The sequence below is a fragment of the Medicago truncatula genome, chromosome 1 (genome assembly GCF_003473485.1).
Source record: "Medicago truncatula cultivar Jemalong A17 chromosome 1, MtrunA17r5.0-ANR, whole genome shotgun sequence".
NCBI lineage: Eukaryota > Viridiplantae > Streptophyta > Magnoliopsida > Fabales > Fabaceae > Medicago > Medicago truncatula.
This window is the reverse complement of record NC_053042.1, coordinates 25191330-25214595: the sequence shown is the minus strand read 5'-3', so window position 1 is coordinate 25214595 and position 23266 is coordinate 25191330. Positions and strand designations below refer to the sequence as shown.

The window sequence follows — 23266 nt, the reverse complement described above, 5'->3', positions numbered from 1 at the left end:
AGGACATCAGAGGCAGGTCTTCTTTCACTTTTATGTTGCCACTAACAAAGCTACTTCGCAATTCCAGTTAAGTATCAATTTCAAAAGTTTCAAATTCGTAGCTATTATTATCCCACAATAGTGAAAACGTGATTATTTATCTGCTTTTACGCTGCACTTAATTATATAGAAAAAAATAAGCTTAATATGATCCCTAACTTATTTTTGGTTTTCAAATTGGTCCTAGAGTGTTTCAAATTGGTCTCATAACTCTTCTATCATTTACCATTTTAGTCATCTCCGTTAATTGTTTCCAAATATCATTAACCCTTTATCCACGTGTCATTTAAGATTGGTGATCAAAGACTGAATTTAGAGGGCGCACAAATATACAATAAACTCACAACATGTGATTATTTCTATTAAATTTACTAAGAATAAAAATTAAAAATCACCAAAGTCTTCATCTTCATCTCCTAAGTTGATATCTAAAACAAACAAAAAAATTCCAGCAAAAAAAATTATCTCTCACAGCACAAAAAGAATAATCTCTTATCTTCTGTACACTTACTCCCTCTTCCTCTGCAAAAATATTCCCAAATCATTCCTCTATTTTCAACAAAAACAAACTACTATTTCTTCTTCATCATCAACTTAGAATCTAAGTTTTACCCTTTTCTTCTTTATTCCTAGATCAAATCCAGAAAACCATAAACTTCTTCATTCCTTTTTCTTCAACTTTATTCCATTTGGATGTGCTTGGTAAGGTTGTTGTTGATGGTTCCAGAATCGGAGAGGTGAACGTCATGGTTCCAGAAATACCCAGAATTATGTTCATCCCTCTACCTCATAAAATCAAATTTATGGTTTTGGTTTTTTAACGTGAATCAGCATTATCAAAAAGTGATTTATTCTAATTGTATGTGTATGATAGTGTAAGGTGAAGGCATGAAAAAAGAAACTCATAACATGTGTTGGTGGAGATTTGGATCGGAACACATCCAAATGAGTGTTAAACAACAATGAATGATATTAATTTATGAATTTATTAGTGTTTAAAGATTAATTGATTAAAAATAATGAATGAGAGTTTTATATTTTTGATTTTCTGGTTTTTTTCAAGATGATGAATAAAGTTGAACGAGAGATTTATTTGGGGATGAAGAAGAACAATAGGGAAGAAGATGGAGGAAAAAATTAGGTGTTTGTGGTTCATTATAAGTTACAATAGATTCCTCCATAATTCAACGGTCTCTATTTAAAAAAAAAACCGAATAATAAAAAAATGAAAGATTTTTTTTTGGTAGAAAAAAAAATCTTTTTTTTGTAGAAAAAAAATAAAAGATTTAATAAGGTCTATGGTGGACCACCTATAAAGTTGGTTCACCTTAGACATTTAAGGTCAAAAACTAATGGAGAGGATCAAAATAGTAAACGGCAGAAGATTTATGGGACCAAATTGAGATACTTTATAGTTAGGCAACCAAATTGAAAACCAAAAATAAGTTAAGGGACCAAATAATGTATTAAGCCAAAAAAGATATCAACTTTTGCATAGAATATGACTAAATATTTTTAAAAATAAGATTTAAATAAACTTATTTTAAGGGTTAAATATATTTTTGTCTCTATAACTATGTCAACTTTTTGTTTTAGTCTCTCTAAATTTTTTCTTAAACTTTTAGTCACCCAAAAGTTTTCCATCTTCACTTTTGATTTATCCTTTTAAGTAAACTCATATGTAAGAATTTAGTTTTTCATACCTTGTTAAAACTTTCAAAAAAATTTATAATATTATAAAAATGAAAATATTAACTTGTGTCCTTAGGGCACATGATAAGAATTCCACTAATAGAAATTATGTATTGAAAATTGTGTTAATTTATCACGCAAGATGTTTAATATTAATTTTTTTCATTAAATTCTTACCATTAATAGAATGAAATTAATGCTTAACATGTGTCCTAAGGGCACAAGTTAACATGACCCTTATAAAAATCTTTCACAAAAAAAAAAATCGAACTTTTAAAACAAAACATGAATTACATATAAATTTTTGATATTTTTGAAGGTTAAAAATTCATATTTAATTTATGTTTTGTTAAAAAATTCTAATTTTTTGGGAGAGATATTTACCATATTTTACACATTTATGTGCAATTTTATTAAAAAATATAAAAGTTGACTTAAAAATAGGAACCAAAAGTAGTGATTGAAAATTTTATAGGGACTAAAAATTGAACGAAAATTTTAGAGGGACTGAAGCGAAAAGTAGGTATATTTATAGGGACCAAAAACATATTTAACCCTTTTTTAATACTGTCCAATATTATTTCTATTATATTAGATATTTTCTATTTTAATGAGATTTAAATTTTTTTAATTTATAAGTTAAATAATATTAAAAAATTATAAAAGTTTAAAAGATGGCTAAAATTTTAAGAATAACAACAAAAACCATCTTAAAAAAAAAAAAAAAAAAAAAAAAACAACAAGCAAGACTTGTCCCACTAGATAGATTCGGCTACATCAATTAAATACATCATAATGTTATATCATAAACCATATTTTAGTTCAATCTTAATAGTTGTTCTTATAGTTTTACTAGACCTTCATATGTCCCTTGGGATCTGACTATCCTCCTATTGATCTACTCTCCTTATCATAAAATTTATAGGTCTTCTCTACACATGCTCAAACCACCCAAGTGTATTTTCCACCATATTTTCTACTATAGGTTCTCTCTCTGCTACATACATCATTATCGATCATAGAGTTACCCGATAAAATTTTCCCTTCAGCTTAAGTGGTACTTTCTTATCAAATAAAGCACATGAGACTCTTCTTTATTTCAACCACTCAGCTTGGATTCAATGATTTACATCAACTTTTATATCTCTGTCGTTTTGCACTATCGACCCAAGATATTTAAACAGAGTAATTTATGGTATGATACGATATGATCCAACTTCAACCTCTAGGGTAGAACACTTTTTTGTTGAAATTACATTCCATATACTTTGTCTTGCTTATGTTCAGACAGAAACCATACTCTTCTAAGGCTTTTCTTCAAGTCTCCAACCACCCATTCAATTCCTCCCTAAACTTTGCAAGCATGACAACATCATCGGCATAAAACATGCATTGAAGGTGAAAAAAACACAAAAGGGAGGTTTGAATAATGTTAGCTATTGCAAAACTCTTGAAAGTGTTTGTGAAAACTGTTCAGAGTCTGAAACAAAACAGAGCTTCTTTAGTGTCTAAGACAGAGTTAGAATGCAGCGGTATAAAATCAAACACATAGAATGTTGAAAATAGAGCGTTGCTAGCATTATTCTAAGTAAAAATAAATGCCTTAATGTTTTTATAAATCAAATGTTAATAAGAGAGTGATTGTTATGAAGAATATCCAAAAGAGAGTATTACTAGCATTACTCTAAATAAAAGTAGATGCCTTAATGATTTTATAAATTGAATGTTAATAAGAGAGTGAATATTAGGAGGAATGTTGAAAAGAGAGTGTTGTTACGATTACTCTAAGTATAAATAGATGATTAATCTTTTTATTAATCTAGCGTTAAGCTGATTACCACATTCTTTGTCCTTTGCTTTTCTCAATGGAAGGGAAATATAAATAGACACACCAGCATACCTCCATAATGGTGGAGTCTGAGACAGTAAGGGAGACCACCATTTTCACCTTTCACCTAAATTGGCTTACATAAGTTGGTGAATAGATTGAACTTTTAGGGAAAGTATAGATAGACACACTTTTATTTATACACCATTCCCACCACTTCTGATTTGGCAAATTTTTATTGATCCAATAAAAGCAATAATAAAAACAAAACAAAAAAAAACAATAAGTTGAGTTTCTCTCTCCATGACTTACCTTCTCCCCCTCATCTCCTCTGTTCACCTTCACCATGTTCCTTAAATTTTTAGTTTCTGATAGAAACACAATTTAGATCTTAAATTATTGTGAAAAGATGCATCTCGGCACTCATTTTGCAGCATATACCCAACTTAACAAGGATAAATAAATATGAAACGATCAGTGGGATGAAAATTTGATACAATTTGACAAAATCAAATTGATATAATTTTAGGCACAATTTTTGTTCTGGACTTAAAAATTTAACTGTTAATTCCTCACCACCCCAGAAACTACAATGATGAACATGTTGTTGTTGAAAGTCTCCTAAGTTAGAGAGAGAAAATGCAGAGAAAAGATGAGGAATACGCATCCGTGTATTTTGGGATTAAGGAAAGGAAATAACAAGGGCCGCTGGATAATTTGAATGACTGTAGGAAATAACAAGGTTTGATCATCGTCGCCATAATCTCTGTTCCACCATCACAGGTCATCTTCCGTTCTCGGCGGCGACGGGATCTGTGTGTAGAGGTTGCGAGGGTGGATGACGTGGCGGCAATGAGGGATTGCCGGAGGTTGGTGTGACTGGAGAAAAGGGAGGACATCATATCTGAGTTGTTTGCGGTGGCTTAGAGATCGGAAGGAAGAGGGAGGTGGGTGGGGGTTGTGGCCGACGGTGGTGAGGAAAAGAGGGAGAAGAGATGGTGAAGGAAAGAGACGGAAGAGAGAGAGTGAAAGACAAAAATGCTGGTTTTTTTGTATGTGGGGACCACGTGACAAATGTCACAATTGTATGTGGTGGTATATGTGTGTATGCCACCTTAGGTTGTATCTGCATCACTGCTCAACTTTTAAGGTCCACCCATAGTTAAAGCTTATCTTTTTATTCAGACCAACAAAAATTACAACATAAACAGCCACATGCATGGCATGACAATAAAGTAAAAATCTTTCTTTTTTTCCTGTTTCCCACGGTTTCCTTCACAAGATAATCATATTCAAAACAAGGTTGGACTTTAAATTTAAGCTTATCTCTTTCAGACTTTAATTGTAAGCATCTCTTTTAGCCAGATTCGAACATTTTTTATTTTTTTTCAAGTTAAACAAGCCCACACATGTTGGCACCAAGGAGAATCGAATCCGAGACCTTGAAGAGGACCACACTTCAAGGTCCCAAGCAAACACCATCAGGCCAGCCCAAATAGGTTTGGCCAGGTTCGAACCTTGTTTACAATGTTGTGGGAAACTAACCAATTCAAGACTCATCCCTGATTGTTAGTGAGTATCATTTATTCACTAGCCCTTGTGACCATAATGCTGCATTTTGGGTGTCTTGCAAGTTGCGACTAGATCTATACATGAAGTTATAAATGTGAATAAATCAAATTAATACATGATTTAAATCTCTTCAACATTTGAAATATGAAATGCTAGAGCCGTGACTTAGGACCCTTCTTTTTAGGAACCTCTAATGCATCATAATGACCAAACCCATGGTATAGAACTCTAATTGGATTTTCCTTTCCGTATTCTTCGCCATACTCAGCTATTGATATCAAGCCACCAGCTTCCTGATCATACATGTATACAGTGATTGGCATCCTGCACAATAAGTCGTCTGAGATCAACATCCAAATGCATATACATTATAACTATGATTGTTCATGGTTCGTATCCGAAATGTTGAAAATAAGTGATTGCTACTGCTGTGCAGTTCAGTTCTTGCAGTTTCGGTTCAGTTCAGGTTAGGGATCTTTGTTCAAACTATAGGTTTTGTTCCTAAGCTCAAAGAAACTGTTCGATTCATTTCATTGCAGTTTAGTTCAGTTTTTCCAGTTTTTTTTAACAGACCTATACATACCTGAATAAAGGTAAATTTACTTTCCCAAGAGAAAGAGAAGTACTTACTGCAAAACATGTGAAGCAATGAACAATTCGGGTTCGCCTCCCCACACATGAGGCTTCCTTATTTGTGAAATATATGAATCAAAATCACCTTCGATAAACCTGAAGATGTCATAAGAAAATCATGTTCATTATCAAACAATAAACATTCATCGTTTCACCTTTTATTGTAAACAGAGAAACATTTATCCTTCTTATAGACATACAAGCCTAAGCTAACATATTGTGATTTACGTTTTTAAATATTGCTCATAAGTAGAAGTGTAGAAAAAAAAATTAAAAGTTAAAATGATCTGGAGTGAGAAAGTAGTGGGAATGAAGATGAGGAAAATGAAGAAAAAAGCTACTTCAAAAATGTTTATTTTATTTTAGATCTCTAGTTACAATTGGAATTTCATGTTTTTTCATCTCAGCTGCAATTGACAGTTTGACACTAACTGATGTGGGTTTACTGAGAAAATACAAATTTTTATATACATAAATCTAAGTATAATAGTTATTTCAGAAAAGCAAGCAAAATTGACAATTCATGTAAAAACTGTTGTTTGGGAAAAAGACAAATTCTCCTGAAATATGAAGTGGGTAAAAGGGGTGGGTTTCGTGGATTAAATTGAACGAAATTTTTCATTAAAAAAATGTTCCTTGAAAATAAGTATATGTAAGTGGTCGGCTTTCAAGACCAACTTAACATGACTATTTGCTCATATTTGTAGTTAAAAAACAGGACTTTTGGGTAGAAAATATTTGGACGCCAAGTAGGGAATATGTTTCTGCAGAAATATATATTTAGCATGCAAAAAAAAATAAGGCCTTCTTGCGGAGAAAAAAAAAACTGGAAAATAGATTAAAAGGAACTGTTTTCATTAAAAAGTGTGTAATGTTATCACCAGAATGCTACATATATTAAATACAAAAACTTACCATTCTGTTTCTTCCCTTCTTTTAATAAACTCATCAGCAACCTGACAAATAGTGCAGAGAAAGTTCAAGAACATGGACCAAGACACGACACAGAATGACTACAAACGGCTTGATTTACAAGTTATTGAAATATTAATATGAAATGGGTAAGAAAGCAATCCGCAGTGAATATAAACGTCGAATTGTAGCTAATAATATGCCCTGCTTTCAATTCTTCTGTTTTGTTCTTTTCTATGTAGTTTTTTTCATGGCTACCAAGGAAGAGGGTTTCTACACTTATAAGTGTGATATATAAAGATATTTAAAAGATAAAACATACCTTAGCCCGTAAATCATCTGCTAGCTCTCTCTGAAAGCTTTCACTGGGAGCCGGTTTTCCTGACCTCAAACAGGCCCCATGAGCAACCGAGCGGAACATGCATCTTCCATCCCCAGGTATTCCTGTTCAGTGCAATAAGTTTTATAAACAAAGCAGCAAACGCATATGCCTAGGTTATTATCTATGTTAACTTGCACATGTTAATTTTTGAGTAAACATGTCAATATACTACAGATAAGTATAAATCTAAAGACTTTTAGCCAATGTTTTTAAAATAAGACCAAACCGGACGGTTCTCAACCAGCCAATTCGCTGGTTGGTTGTTTTTGTTTACAATGCAGTCTCGTTTAACTAGTTTCGACCGCAGTTAATTCAACCAGTTTTCACAACAGTTGGTTAAACCTGTTTGATTTTTAAAACATTGCTTTAAGCATAATGTGCAGCTCACCAATTACAGAATAGTCGGTGTAAACTTTCTTCCCATGTGCGACTTTAACATTTGACTCGTCGCAGTCATCGTTCTTATTCTCATTTCCATAATCTGCTTCCGCATGTGCAGGTTCAGAACTCAAATTACACACAAACAATCCAAAAATAAAGCCAACTGATGCACAACTGCGTGGCCAAGTTATCCGTCCCACATTAGACTTAACTTTGGAAAGCATTTTTTGTTTAGGTACCAACAGCCTCATACTCATACTTTGACACGACAATGAAATTTCATTATGCCTTTTCCGAGATACTACAGAACTATAAAGCTGAGTATTTCCCCTTTGCTTAGAGAAGCATGATCCAAGGTAACCTCCTCTTATTGTTTGGCCCATAATTGTTGAACAGGATGGTTTTCTGCAAATAGAAAGCCCAACATAATTTGTCTCTGAATGCCCGATCTGAAAACTGGAGGAAAGTGAAGAGGAGATTCCACGGGTCTGAAGACTGCAGATGTTACTACTCATCAGCAGCTGACTACGACCATTCACAACAACAGCATTTATTGAAGATTGACTAACAGGAAAGCAAACTCTCATGTTTACATTACCTGAATCAAATTCGTAGTATATTTGTTAGAAACCGTCCAACCATACCAATAATAAACATATTAGCATTAATCTCCCCACCCCACATACAAATATTATCTACTGGTGTGTCACTAAATTCCTTAGAGAACCAGTGCAATGGAAACGTATGTCCTTATTCTAGTCATGTTCATGATGTGGGCATAAAACTCATATCATATGGATATCAACTGCATACATATTATTTGATGCCCTTGTATAGTATAGTTCTAAAAATACAAACAAACAAAAAAGTCAAATTGAAGTTATTAACCAACTCATGAACGCTGAGAATACCAGATCAATACAATAGATGCCATAATCCAAAAAATGACCACGCGTGACATCTGAAAAGCTTAATTCTGATAATGGATTTATATGATCTACTCAATAAGGTTAAGAATCCACATAGAACCAATTATTCTAATATTCTCTTCATAAACTGAAACTGTACTATCACATACTTAACATGTAGAACCAATTAGTCTCCTCTGCACGATAAACATATCTATCTTCTAACTTCTTCTATCTATCTAACTATCTATCTAATGTATCTATCTATCTATCTAACTATCTATCTAATGTATCTATCTATCTATCTATCTATCTGACTATTCTAAGCAAAAAATTCCACCTAATGACGCATAACTGAATTTCACACATCTCACTTTTCACCATTCTTTTCCCCACATTGTACAATCTTGCAGGAGATCTTTACTAGTTAGATTAGAAACTAGAAAGATTCCTTGAAAACAGTCTATTTAACAAATACATTTAAATTCTAACAAAATATTTAATTATTAAACCTTGTTCCATCTTCCCGGGTGGAACAATTCTTGGTCAGGTTATACTTACCACACGACCGAACTCTGGATTAGCAGAATCCCTTTCCCCTGGAAACCGGATGGTTAGATGGCTCGAGAATCCAGCCTATCAGCTTATCCTGAGTCCTTAATTATTTTGGGTTTCCAATTATTAACATGGAATTACATTATTCAAAAAACATCAATCCAAATTGCACCCATATATATATATATATATATATATATATATATATATATATATCATTTTTGGGATGAACAAGAACCCACCCAAAAGACCAAAAATTAAAAAACAGGATCTTTCGTAGATCACAACATTGTATAATTGTAAATATTTGACATATCAAACATGTAACATGAGTCTTTGGAGGATTAAAACACTAAAATTTGAAGAAAAATAAATAATAATTGAAATTGTGAATGACTCCTCTGGCTACAATTTAGTTTAATAAAAAAAAAAAACGAGGGAGAGGAAGCAAACCTGTTGATTGAACACAAGTGAAAGGGGAAGCAGAGTTGTAAAGAAAAGCTATATTATATTGTGTGAGGGGTTGAAGGAAAGAATAGTATTTTTATTTTACTTATAGAATTGGAACAAGATAAATGTGTTGGAGCAAGAAAGTTCAAATAAAAATGTTTCACAGAAGCCTCTCTACTATTCCTGTAAGAAATTTCTAGCAACTTGATCCTTCAAAAAATCAAAAAAATTCTAACTTACTTGAATGAGTATTGTTGTTCAACCGAGAAACACGAGTAATTTACTCAAATATCCTTCGGGACTTAACTTCTGAAATTTTAAAGAATCGGCTGCAATTAACTGCCGACTGCCGAGGAAAACTTCGGCAGTTAACTGCTGAGGAATTTCAAACCTGAAATTAAATAAGGAAATACACCTAAATTTTCCTTTAATTAAATTTAATTATTTACTACATGATTCTTTTTATAACATTGTTGGTTTCATTCATATAATTTTGTTGCCATAAATGAAAAAATATGAGATCCTAAAATTACATATTCGATCATGTTTCTTACCCGTAATAGAAATAGGTGATTGATGCACTCTATTGATACTATGGAGTGAGAGAAGTTGCTATTGAAAGTAGTCATTACCAACCATTTGATTAAAATCAACCTGTAGGATTCTTTTAGCTTTAAAACCTATTAAAACAAGGGTTATGTTAATCGGTGCTCTTAAAACACTAGTTAAAGAAACTAAAAATAGTAAATTTGTATTGAATTCAACAATTTTTTAACTTTTAAAAGTTAAATCTATCATTTTTCACCATTTCTCAATACAACATTTCTAAGTTTGTCCTCTTAACCAATGCCCTAAGGGCACTCTTTAGTTTTCCTTAAAACAATATGATTAATTTCCCCTTCTTCTCAAGCGTGCTTCTCTTTCTCTTACGATTCCAACACAAAAACTGCATCTTTTCTTCTCTCCCATAGTCAAACGGCATACCATGAATGTTCAAATACAGACGACTAACATAAGAATCATTGTTGTGAATCTTTTATGAAACAAAAATCAAATTAAAGATATAAACTTTTTAAACCCACTTGAGTTGGGCTAGTAGTATTGGCTTGGGACTTGGGAGTGTGCTCCTCCTCTAGGTCTTGGGTTTGATTCTCTCTGGTTCCAATTTTTTTGGGCTAATTTAGCTTCTTCAAAAAAAATAAAAAACCTTTTAAAAGAAAATCAAAATACTTTGAGATAAATTGGTGACAAAAGTTTTTTTCATCGTTTTTGATCTCTTATAATGTGTTTAGATGGGGGAATATTTTGAGGGAATTTGAATACTTTGAGATAAATTTCATTGTTTGGATAATAATTTGAAGAATTTTCAAAATGATGGAATTTATGAAGAATTTTGTTCAATTTAAATTTAGAGAATTTCAAATGACACCTAAAAGTTAAGAATTTCAAATTTCTTCATTGTTATAATTTTTTAAAATTTACATTTTGGTCCTTAAATTTTCAAAAAAAAATCAATTTGACCCCAAAAAATTGCAAATTGACCCCTCAAATGTTTCAAAAATTATAATTTGACCCCTCAAAAAATTTTAATTTAAAATTGACCCCAAATTTCAATGTCAACTTTGGCCTCGAAAAATTTAAATTTATAAAAGTTGTCTAAAAATATTGACTATGAAATTTTTTATTACTTCATACAAACAAAAGAATTGAGAAATGAAAGTAATTTAATTGAATCATCTAAATTGCCTATAATTCGAAATTCTTTAAAATTTCTCAATTATCTCATCCAAACACACTCTTAGGTTTCTATAGCCTTCCATTTTCATCAAATTAAAGTTTAAATAATAATTAAAAATAACTATTAGGTCATTAGATCTGTGAAGAAAAAGCAACCCATCTTGTTTCTAGAAAAATCTTGGATTTTAGGGGTTATGTTACGATAAATTTCAATTAATCTCTATAACGTCATACAATGTTTTTTCATACAAATGGTTAATTACATTTAGTCAAAAAAAAATATTTGAAACAATAATATTCTTCGTATAAAAAAAATATGGTCAAATAGCTAATTAATATGAAGAAGAAAAAAAAAATTAATATTTGTAATTTTTAAAGAAAAAAATATTTTTCTTCATCATGTTCCTCGCTATATATAACAAGAAGTAGATCATATATGTTTCAATACAAATATACCATTTCTCTATTTCTCAAGTACGATGGTTTCAATCTTCAAAATTGTTTTCTCAATTCCAATGTTATTAATTATTTTTGTTGCTTTGCAGTTCACAAATGGTCAAATTCTTCCTCCAATTCTTCCTCCAATCATTCCTCCGATTGTTCCTCCAGTAGGCGGGGTCATTCCTCCGATTTTTCCTCCAATCATTCCTCCGATTGTTCCTCCAGTAGGTGGGGTCATTCCTCCAATCATTCCTCCAATTGTTCCTCCAGTAGGTGGGGTCATTCCTCCAGTAGGCGGGATCATTCCTCCGATTGTTCCTCCAGTAGGATGGGTCATTCCTCCGATTGTTCCTCCAGTAGGCGGGGTCATTCCTCCGATTGTTCCTCCAGTAGGAGGGGTCATTCCTCCGATTGTTCCTCCAGTAGGCGGGGTCATTCCTCCGATTGTTCCTCCAATTTAGTAATGAGAATAATACTCTTAACTTTTACCTCAATTTATGTTGATTGAATAGTAAAAATAAGGATGTAGCACCTTATTATAACTTTTCTTATAGTAAATCATCATATATTGATCGCAAGAATTATGAATTTGGTCTTCCTTTCTTCCTCTTTCTCATATCTTTCTTATCATTTATTTTGATATAAAAAGTTCCTTTCTTAGTGCAATTTTATTTGTTTTATTCAAAAGGTACATGGTCGGCCTAATAGATTAATAGATAGACCTAGAGAAAAAATATTTATTGATGCCTTTTAAAATATATTTTTTAACCAAGTACTTATAAAAAGACATTAAAAGAAATTCATTTTGTATTGACCAAAGTGTTGACCAAGATTTGAATCTACGATCAAGAGTACTTGAGACTTTTTCCATAACCAATTAAGCTATGTGTAACATCCCAATATTTTATATATGTATTTTTTTTAAATGATTTTCTTGAGTTGTCACCTAGTTGTTCAACAATTTATTTTATGTGCGAGAAACTTCGCAAAATCTTGGTATTCCTTACTTTGGTTTATTAATTGAATTTGATTTCATCTATTTCATTTTTATTAATCAATTTGGTGTGACAAAAATAGGATAATTATTTCTTAAATTATTTATATTTATTCTAATAAAATCCTTTACTGCTGCATCTTTATTTGTAACTTATTTTAAAGGTAATTTTTGGTATTATATTTTTTTTTTGGTCAAGTAGCCTAGTGGCTAGAGCTCACACAATTTAATTGTGGAGAAGTGGGGTGTCCGGGGTTCGAACCCCGGCCCCTGCATATAATATGCAATATCCCTACCAACTGAGCTAAGCTCACGGGGATTGTATTATATTAATTATTGTATAAGTTGGTTTTCAGTTTTGAGATATATACTACACGTTTTTTTTATCCTTGCATAATTGATGCCACTACCACCATATTTTTATCTCCCCTTATGCCACTATGGTTCCATGAATTGCTAGGTCAATGAAATAGATATTTAGTTCCTAAAAACAAGCAGACGATAGCTACATATTAACTCACAATCAGTTGGCTTCCCACTAGTTAAATATACATACACGAGACATTCCTCTCAAATTTCATTGCATCAGTTTTGTTAATTAACCAACAATTTATACTAGCCATACCATATAATCATCTGCATGAATTCACTTCCCTTTGTCAAACATTCAACCACTCTTATTTCTCCCAATTCTTCTAAGTGGTAACCGCCATCCAAACACTTCTTGTATGACTCACACTTATATTCTAACTTAACATTTCCTTAGTATATAGGCATTAGTCTCTCATAGGCCATGTACCACACGGTTTAGAAAAAGGTAATCAAACCCTCTCAATCATCTCTTGGTATAATGGTCACCTAGGAGTGGGTTTTCCACCTATTGTAATTTTCCACAAACACCACATATATGCCGACATCTATATCCAACTCATCGACTTTTATCTTGGTCGCAACTTATAATTCATTTTCGTCAATATTTTCCTGGAACCCCATATAGCTATCAACACATTTGAGAATCATGTTTTCTTATCGTTGTCTTGGCCAATTGGAGTCGAGGAGAGTTAGTGGAGCGAGGAATGATGTGTATCGAGTTTGAGGTGGTTTAGAGTTTGGCTAGGAAGGAAAGCTTACGAGGTAAGGGCTTTTTCCCCATACGTTCTTACTAAGTGCTAGGGCTTTGTGATTAAACAGGGGTAGCAATTCTTGTCTTTTGAAAAGAAGAAAACAATTAAAATATTTATTTACATGGTAAAATCTAATATTTTTGGGGCGTTACATTATGCAATGTCAATAAATTATCTAATATATTATAAATTTATAACCAAATTATTTTTTAACGTCCATTATTTTATCCAAAATTTTAAGGTTAAAGTTATTGCTTGGATTGCTTGGCATTTGGGTCGACCCTACTTTAAAAAGTAAATACTTTATCCATTATATTATAACATCCAATGTGTTCTTTTTTTTAAGTGCACTAATTTCTTTGGCAATAATTTTTTTTATGAGAGGGCAATAATTTTTTGTTTATGAGAGGGCCATAGTTATAATATGAAAAGTTTTATCTGATATAAACATATTTCAACTTGAATTTTTTTTTTTTTTTTACTAAAAGTCAATAACGGATAAATGAGATGTGGTATAACATGAACAAGTCTATATTATTTTATACGAGGATAACCTACCAACTTCAAAAGTAATTTTAAAGAGTTCCCCTCAAAATAAATAAAAAGTAATTTAAAGAGTTACTCTTTCTCTTCACCCTTCATTTATTTAATTTAATGAACTAAATTTAAGTCTTATTAATAATAAATGAGTCTGATTCCATCAATATTTACTTTTTATAAACACAATTAATTAGTGGGAAGTTTAATTCTTGAGAAATTCTATGGTGAAGTTGTTATAAAGACTTTTTTGGTGAAGTCATTAGAATGACCAATCATAATGCAGTTGTGTGTTTAATGAATGTCACATCAAATTATAATGTGTATTGTACATTTGTTCATATGGTGTACCACTATATTTTTACTTATTGCAATTGTGTCCTTGATTAAATCAAAATTAAACATTTTTGTTTTTTTTTCTTAAAACTTATGCATCTAAATTGGATACGACCAATTCATTCCATCTTCCCCATCGAACAAATCCCTCGGTAACTTCATCAAAATTCCAGATTTCTTCCTCCCATTCTCTCCAAAATTTCTTAGCAAAACTCAAAATCAAACCGTAAAATTAAAACCAAATCTAAAAAACATACCAAATGAACCTAACATGGCTACTTACCATGATCTTCTTCAAAAACTCCAAGTCACCGAACCAACTTCCTTTGCTGAGCAGGTAATTTAACTTAATTAATATATATCAATTGTGACTTAATTGGACTTGCTTAATATACGGCTAGTAATTATTATATATCAACTTCCTTGGTAAGTTTTTAATATTTCCAAGTGTGGAATTGAAAGTCAAGAGAAGCTTGAAAAAAAAATTATGAGTTCTTCGGCACTTAAGTGTCGAGGTTTTTTTTTTTCGTGTTTTCATCGGCAGTTAACTGTCGAAGAAACTTCGGGAATTAACTGCAGTCGGTTCCAAACTTCGGTAGTTAACTGCCGCAGGGGTATTTTCATCTTTTACATGTGTTTTTCAGCCCTATCATATATGTAAACAGCAAGAAACCAATGGGCGGGCCTACTCCTCTGCTGGGTCGGGTTTAGCCCTCGAGCTTCACTTGTTGTCAAAGGGCAAAACAAACCAATGTATATTAGATTGTAAGCGTAGTGATATTTGAACAACTATTTTTGTACAATTTTTGAGACAACCTTGTTGTTCTATGTTTTTGTTGGTCAAAATTAATAAATAGAGAAAAACGAAGAGAGAATAAGAATCTAAGATGAGCATGATATAGAAAGTTGTTCAAAAGTTGTATCAAAATAGTTGTATAAATATTATTTCTCATATATACATTTTTTTTAAGGAAATTTCTCATATATACATAACTTGTACATTTGTAGTACATTCAAAACAAAAACTTGTAGGTTTGTATAGAAAATTATGTTATCGAACTCTAAGATCAAACATTTCCCACATAATTGACAATTACTAGTAATTTGGTCTCATTACAACTCTTAGAAGACCTTAATGATCCATGTTTGATGCTTTGAAATAAGTATATTTGAATGTATGTCTAACTTATCAGGATGTTAGCATAAAATTTACTTTTTACTTGTGAGGATTGTGTTAGGTGTATGGTTCAAACTTAGTCATGCTATTGACTTGGAATTTGTGAAATATTACTTGGATTTATGAGTATTTCACATTCATGCGTTGATCCCAAGAAGATTGTGAATATTTGTCTTGCTTGTGCAATCAACTAAAATCACACATAGTTCAAATATTTCAAAATGATTGATTGTTTAAAACCTTTGAATATGCATCAATGTTCATTTTATTTTGGAAAACCTTTTTGAGGATTTTTGTTTGAGGACAAACAAAGTTCTTATTTGAGGTGAGTGATATATATAGATGGCAATATGGATCAGCCCGCCCCGCTTAGGCCTAGCCCGCTATTAGCCCGCCAAAAACGGGGTGGGGCGGACCAACTTGAGGGGGTGGGCTCAAACTCACAGACCGCCCCGCCTAAAGGCGGACTAGCGGGTTGGCTCGTCTATTTTAATTTTTTTTTTGTTGATTCTTATTAACAAAAACACTACTATTATAAAAACAACTAGGGAGATGGGTTCAAAATCTCACCACAACCCGCCTAAACTGGCGGGTTAAACGGGCTGGCCCGCCGGGCCGGGCCCGTTTTGCCACCCCCTAGTGGTATATGGTTTATTCATTGATGTACCTTTTTATTTCGTTATATATAAAAATAAAAATAAAAACCTTTTTGGGAACTTTCGGTTGAAAACAAACAAAGTTTTAAGTTGAGAGTGTTGACAAGTGTCAAATTTTGGTTATTTTTACATATTTATTAACGACACTTATTAAGTTATTTTACATTACAAGTAATATCATGTAAAACCCCATAAATCAGAAAAGTATAAAGTCTTGCCCTTATACTTAAAATGCCACTTAAAGATATTTTTGCCGATTTGCCTTCAATTATAGACGTTCTTGAGTTGGATGACCAAGACAAGCAAGAAAGTTCTTAGATTGTCAAATATGCACAGAATGATGTCAGTTTTCCTAAGCAAGTAGGAAGCCTATTGAGCGAAAACCTGACATGTTCAATGAACGAGTAGGAGGCCCGTTGAGCGAAAAATAAGGTGCTTAAGGGTTGGGTTTAAATTTTATCGCCCAACCTCCTCTGTAAGGGTGTACTTGGGTGGGTTTGGGTTGGATTTTCCCAAACCCAAAACTTGAACCATATAATATATATACTCTGGTTTAGGTTAGATAAAATAACCATTTATTACACTGTTGAGCTGGTTTGAAAAAATCCACTAATTTTTGGGTTGGGTTAAGTAGGGTAGTGGGTTACACAAATTATTTTTATGTTTATTCATAAAAATTACTCAACTTGTTTAATTTATTAAAAAAATATTAAAACCTATTTGCACTATTTTTTTAGCATCATAAAATAAAAAATGGATAATATCAAGGTGGATTCTAGGGTGGGGTTCAATTAAATCCTTCACCGATGAAGCACAAAAAAACCATCATTAGATTGAATCAACGGTCAGAATTATTTGAAAGTAAAATTGAGAACATGTATTCGTTTTCACACACAATTTTTACAATATCTCTATCCTCTCCACCTTTTTTTTCCCACCCATATCCTCTGCAACTTTGAGAAGATGCATCTAATGTGTGGTTTTGTTTTTTGGACAAGAGCAAACAAGTAATCGTTATTTTTCTTCAAATCAATAAAATATGTATACATTAACAAATAATAACACATTGTTGGTCTTGCACGTCAAGAAATGGCCTTAAGATCTACAAGACTCGTCAAAAAATAAAGTAAACAAGTAAAGGAATCACCTTGCATGTCTTGCGCTTCAAAAAACAACATTGTTTATCTTGTATTACTGATGGCAATGGGTACCTAATGGGTAGGGTACTACAATGCCCATCCCCATACCCGCATTTTTAAAAATTATCAGTGTCCGTGTCCATACCCTCGTGGGCAACAACTTTAGTGTCCTTCCCCACATTCTATGGGTATCTATGTGCACATACCCACACTTTAACTATGAAAAAACAATAAAAACATCACAATTGAAACAAAATTATGATCAAAATCTTTTAAAATTAACTAATAAAATAATACGAATCGTAGTATTTAGTCAAATTAAAAATATCCAAAATATCTCTAAAAAATTGTACATCGGCAGAATGGAGTTTTTACTGTATTAAGCAGTTTATTGGTTTAGATTTTAGTTTAGGCTTAAATAGCTAAATTAATTATTTAATTATACACTAAAAATAAATAAATTACTTATGATATTAAATAAATATGTATATACGGGGTTGCAGGGCTAGAGTATAGTACCTTTACCCGTGCCCATACCCATTTAAATTCGTGGGTATTATCCGGACCCGTCCCCAGATCCATGATAACGGGGTTTTACCCTACCCATCGTAGGTATTTTATGCGGGTATTCATTGGGCCTGGGTCCAATTCCCATCCCTTTTCTTTAAAATTATAAACAATGTGGGACTTCTTCAACATGTGTGTTTTTAACCAGCACCAACACTTTAAAAGAGGATACTAGAAAATTGATTGGAATTTTCTTGTTCTTTGTTAGACTACATTTTGTTCTGCCTTTTTTCTTATCATCTATATTTCTTGTTTTGTTCTGTTCAATGAAAAATGTTTTTGATTTTATTGTCGTGGGATTATATATTTTAAAAATGGTCGTAATATGTATTTGGTTTTATTGCACTTTTGGTCCTCTATATTTTAAGAAGTTATGATTTTGGCCCCCTAACTAATTAAAATACAAAACAACCACTTATGTATTGGATCTTTGGCAGTTTTGGCCCCCTAACTAATTAAAATACAAAATAGCCCCCTATGTATTGGATCTTTGGCAGTTTTGGCCTCCTAGACCAATTTTGTCTCGGTCAACGCTGACGTGACACTTCAAAGCCGCCACGTGTGCATTGTTTTAATTGAAAATAAAAAAAAAAACCACATATAAATTAAAGAATTAAATAAATGAAAAAAAAAACAAATAATTAAAAAAAAAAGAGGAAGGAAATCGTGTTTCAAAATCTGATTCTCCCTCTTCTTCCTCTCATCACTCTCTAAAAAACTGATTCTCTCTCCAAAACCATTTGTTCCAAAATCTTGAAGCTTTCTGCCACTGCTTCATCACCACCATGGATTTGCTCCGATTGAATCTCTCTCGTATTCGAATTGTAACCATAAACACGAGGAAGTAAAGTGGCATTCTAATTTTCAAACACATGTAAACTAGTTGTAGCATTCATGAATAGAGTTGATGAGGAAATATAAAAAGAAACTATCATTATACTTTTAATAATGTAAACAGTATGTGATTGTTCTGATTTTTTAGGGAGATCATCAAGTTGATAATACAGGGAGTTCTTATTCATGCATTCGTCTCAGATGAAGAGTTTTAAAACACTTTTTAACTGATTCAAGAATTGATTCAAGAATAGATACTCATACTATTAAAAATTATTCAGATATTCTCTCATTATTCATGCTGACACTGATAATATTGCATTTATAACTGCAAATTAACAAATAACTGAGCAGTTTATAATAAATATACAGATAGGAAACGACATGGTAAGGGAGGAAAAAAAGAATTTATATGATAAATATATCAGGTTATTGGATTGTTAGGAAACAATGGAGGTGTAATTCTTTAATTTATATGTGGCTTTTATTTATTTATTTTTAATTAAAACAATGCACACGTGGCGCCTTTGAAGTGCCACGTCAGCGTTGACCGAGTCAAAATTTGTCTAGGGGGTCAAAACTGCCAAAGATCCAATACATAGGGGGTTGTTTTGTATTTTAATTAGTTAGGGGGTCAAAACTGTCAAAGATCCAATACATAGGGGGTTGTTTTGTATTTTAATTAGTTAGGAGTCCAAAATCGCAACTTCTTAAAACATAGGTGGTCAAAAGTGCAATTAAGCCTATATATTTTATCAAAATATTATAGACATTTGTCATGTACTAATGTCTTAGGATCCTTATAAGTATAAAATCCTTTTGTAATTGCATGCGTATTTATTTGACAAAGGATCTTTGTTAAAAAAATTGTGAGAAAAATACTTCATTACTTACGGATTTAGTCTTCATTTTTTCTCGTTCTCGTATTTTGTTGAATATAATTTCGGTCCCTCTAATTTTTCGATTTCTGAATTGAACTCTGTCAATTTTTATTTATTTGAAGGAGGGTTGAGCCCTAAACAAAATACAAAACAAGAGCTCTACCGAGTAAAGACGCCCCAAATACATCATGTAACAACGATAAAGAACAGCCCAGAGGAGTAGGGGTGTACATGAGTAGAAAATTCGGTCAAACTCATCCAAAAATGCAGGTTGGGTCGGGTAATTCATGAGTATAGTTTCAGAAGATGAATAACCCATAACGAAATGGTACTGCTCTTTATCCAACACATTTTGCTCGCACCCAACTTAAATACTGAAAATACTTCTGCGTGAGTTAACTGGAATTAACACTTGTCTTAGTTAACTCACGCTGGAATTAACACTTGCGTGAGTTAACTCACGCAGAGGTATTTTGGGAAGTTCAGTTGGGATAGAGCAATAACTGTTGGGTAAAGAGCAGAGTTCTAACGAAATTCAGGTAAAACCAAACTTAGGCCCAAAACACCACTTACCCAAATGCAAACTTTTTTATTTTTATTTTCATAGAGAATAAGGAGAATACAAAGGTTTTTTGTCATAAATCAAGTATATAATTTTCAAAATTGACACAATGCACTCTCTATTGAAAATCAAAACATGTCAGAATTACAAATTAAGATGTTGCATTTTTTAATTATTTTGATGCTAATGTGTTTTATGCCTTGGAACTTTGGCTTGTTGGAAGTATTTTATGAAGAAATTTATTATTGATATTAGGTGCATTCTAAGGTGAGGGTTCAATTAAGTTCCTCACCAGTGAAGCACCAAAAAAACATTATAGATTGAATCAATGGTTAAAATTATTTAAAAGTAAAATTAAGAACATCTATTTCTTTCCACAAACAAGCCTATCCTTATTTCTTTTCCATTTGCATCTCTTTCAATGCACCACAAGTATGTACAAGATGTTGCTGAAAGTAAAATGCACCACACTTTAAGTTTATACTTAATTGTTTTTCTCTCTTATATATACTCTTGTGTTAGAGTGTTGAGAGGGATGTTAGGTGTTTTAGCTGTTATTAGAAAAGGTGTGATTTTTGTCTTCTTCTACTTTAGAGTTTCCACGTCATATTACTGTGTTGGTGTGTTCTTGTTTTTGCCAACATGAGGTCACGGTATAGGAGTAACAACTCTAATGTAGCCTCTTCAACCATGAAACAATGTTTAGGTAGGGCCCTAAGCTTGTGATTTGTGCTTATGACCTCCCTTGGCCTTAGCCTCGGTTGATCGTTCTTGATTTTCCTCAAACGAAACTCCTTTATACACCTAAAAGGCATAAAAAGCTCCACTCAAACATGAATGATGACCTTAATGGCAATGGCACATTTGGTGATATTCCAGACACGACCAATACATCGATCGTAGAATTTGTGAAGGATACCTTTGTGAACGCCATCGTTAACCCTAATGTCAAGATATAGTAAATGATATATGATAGTCCTGAGGTATGTAGCTAGGGCTATTGTTCCTTTCTTGGGGAATGGACAAGAGAACGAATCCCTTTCGCTCGATCACAAACCATGACTGGCCGTCATGTATTCTACTTCTACTAGGGTTTCTACAACAATACATAAGAATCAATATCATTCTTTTTGAAAATTGAGAAAAAGTTTTTGAACTCCCCTAGATAAAAAAAATTTTGGGCAATAGTTTTTTTTTCTTCATAATCTTTCATTAGCTTGTTGAGCACTAGTAGAAAGAAAACTGCATGTGTATATTTCTCTTTTGATGAAAGTGCATCACCATATTTATTGGCAAAGATAAAACGATGGAAATTGATAAAATTAGAAATGGTGATAGTGTTCAATACTATGAGAAATGATATTTGTACAACCTTTTTTGAGGGAAAAGTTATGGTGCATAAGCCATTTTCTTATGCACCGTGCATAAACACTTCACAACCATTGGATTTACATAAGAAAAGGCAGTATAAAAACAACTTCAAACAAAAAAAAGTCATAAACCAACACTCTTTCTCTCTCTAAGTCTGAATCTTAGAGAGAGATGCTCTGCAAAAGAGTTTCTTCTCCGACCTCCTCTTCAAGCGCCGGCGCGGTGGCTGCCGGCCCAAGAGGGCGGCGGCGCCGCGCCGGAGATAGCAAAAACCTCCGTTTTAAAAAAAAATTCAAGAATCCGACATCCATATTCTTTTTAAACTCAAATCCACCTTTAAAATTTTCGAAAAGCAAACACATATACCTAGATCTAGCTTCAAAGATTCGAAAAAAAGGACACGGAAGAGAAAATTCGAAATTGATAGAAATGAAGAGAAGAATTCGAAATTTGTAGTGTGTTATGATTCTGATGATTGTTTGCTGGAAAAGTGTTTGATGGATTTGTAATGAAAACTCAAAAAATGAATTGCTGAAACCATTCCCACAACAAAAATTTCTGGAAACCATTCCCACAGCAAAATGGTTTTGGAGTACAACACACACCACAACAAAATGGTTTTGGAGTACAACTCACAGAAACCATTTCTTTCCTCCCCTCCAATTGTGTCAGTCCAAAACTGAATGATGACAATGGCTCTAGGTCCTTAGTTTTTTTCACCTACTGGAAACCATTAAGTACATCTAAGGGTTTTGGAGTACAACTCACAGAAACCATTTCCACAGCAAAATGGTTTTGGCATAATTTTATACAAAACATACTATAATAAGGACATTTGTGACTGTCATTGAACCAAATCAACACTCTGAAATCATTATTGAACTAAAATGATGATTTCCACGATTGTAGTGTTGTTTCGTTTGGTTTCGCTTGGAGGTGTAGGGAAGCAATTATATTTCAAATGGGATTTATGCACGGTGTATAAGGATTTCCTTATGCACCATAACCACTCCCCTTTTTTGACAACTTTTAGACAACTTTTTCTCTCATACTCACATTATATTCTTACTTTCTCTCTTTCTTTTTCTCTCTCCATTGTTTTTGACCAATGAGAAGAGAGAAAAAGGAGGTTGTCATAAAAGTTGTTAGCAAATGGTTGTTCAAATATCATTGCTCTAATACTATTGATGTAAAAAATAAAGAATAAGCAAGAATAAAAAAGAAATTGTTGCAGAATCGAAGAGTTGCATGTATAAACAATAAGCTCCGAAAAGTTGTTCAAAAGTAACTCTCTACACCTTAATTAGAAGCTCCACTACATGGAGTTTTTCTCGTTAGCGCTTTTCAAAGTTATTGTTTGGTCTAGCTTCTCCTTTAAGGAGAAGATGAGCAAAGAAACCAAACAAGCTCTAAATATAAGCACCACTTTCAACCATTTCGAACCTTAGTTCACAACGTTGTGAGAGACTAACCAATTCAAGACCTAGCCCTTGACCATAAGGTTGCATTTTGGTGTCTTGCAACTATACCTATACATGACATTATAAATGTGAATAAA

General features: G+C 32.5%; 2 protein-coding genes across 4 annotated transcripts; both read right to left on the bottom strand.

Moving 5' to 3' along the window:
* Positions 1–4971: 4971 nt before the first annotated feature.
* Positions 4972–9537, bottom strand: LOC25483392 (OVARIAN TUMOR DOMAIN-containing deubiquitinating enzyme 4). 3 transcript variants are annotated; one of them, XM_024776521.1, is made up of 7 exons: positions 9356–9537; positions 8909–9003; positions 7447–8037; positions 6999–7120; positions 6680–6720; positions 5762–5860; positions 4972–5455 (listed from the first exon to the last, which is right to left on the bottom strand). In XM_024776521.1, the coding sequence occupies exons 3-7, from the start codon at positions 8024–8026 to the stop codon at positions 5284–5286; spliced, it is 1014 nt and encodes a 337-aa protein (XP_024632289.1). In that variant the 5' UTR covers positions 8027–8037; positions 8909–9003; positions 9356–9537; the 3' UTR covers positions 4972–5283. The 3 variants fall into 3 exon arrangements, with proteins under 3 accessions (XP_024632289.1, XP_039682584.1, XP_013467530.1); XM_039826650.1 differs by having other exon boundaries at positions 8909–8996; XM_013612076.2 differs by lacking the exon at positions 8909–9003 and having other exon boundaries at positions 9356–9536.
* Positions 9538–11645: 2108 nt separating this feature from the next.
* On the bottom strand, positions 11646–11966 carry LOC112418564 (anther-specific protein SF18-like). The gene has a single exon (XM_024774968.1). It carries the CDS (start codon positions 11964–11966, stop codon positions 11646–11648), a length of 321 nt encoding a protein of 106 aa, XP_024630736.1.
* Between the last annotated feature and the right edge of the window lie 11300 nt (positions 11967–23266).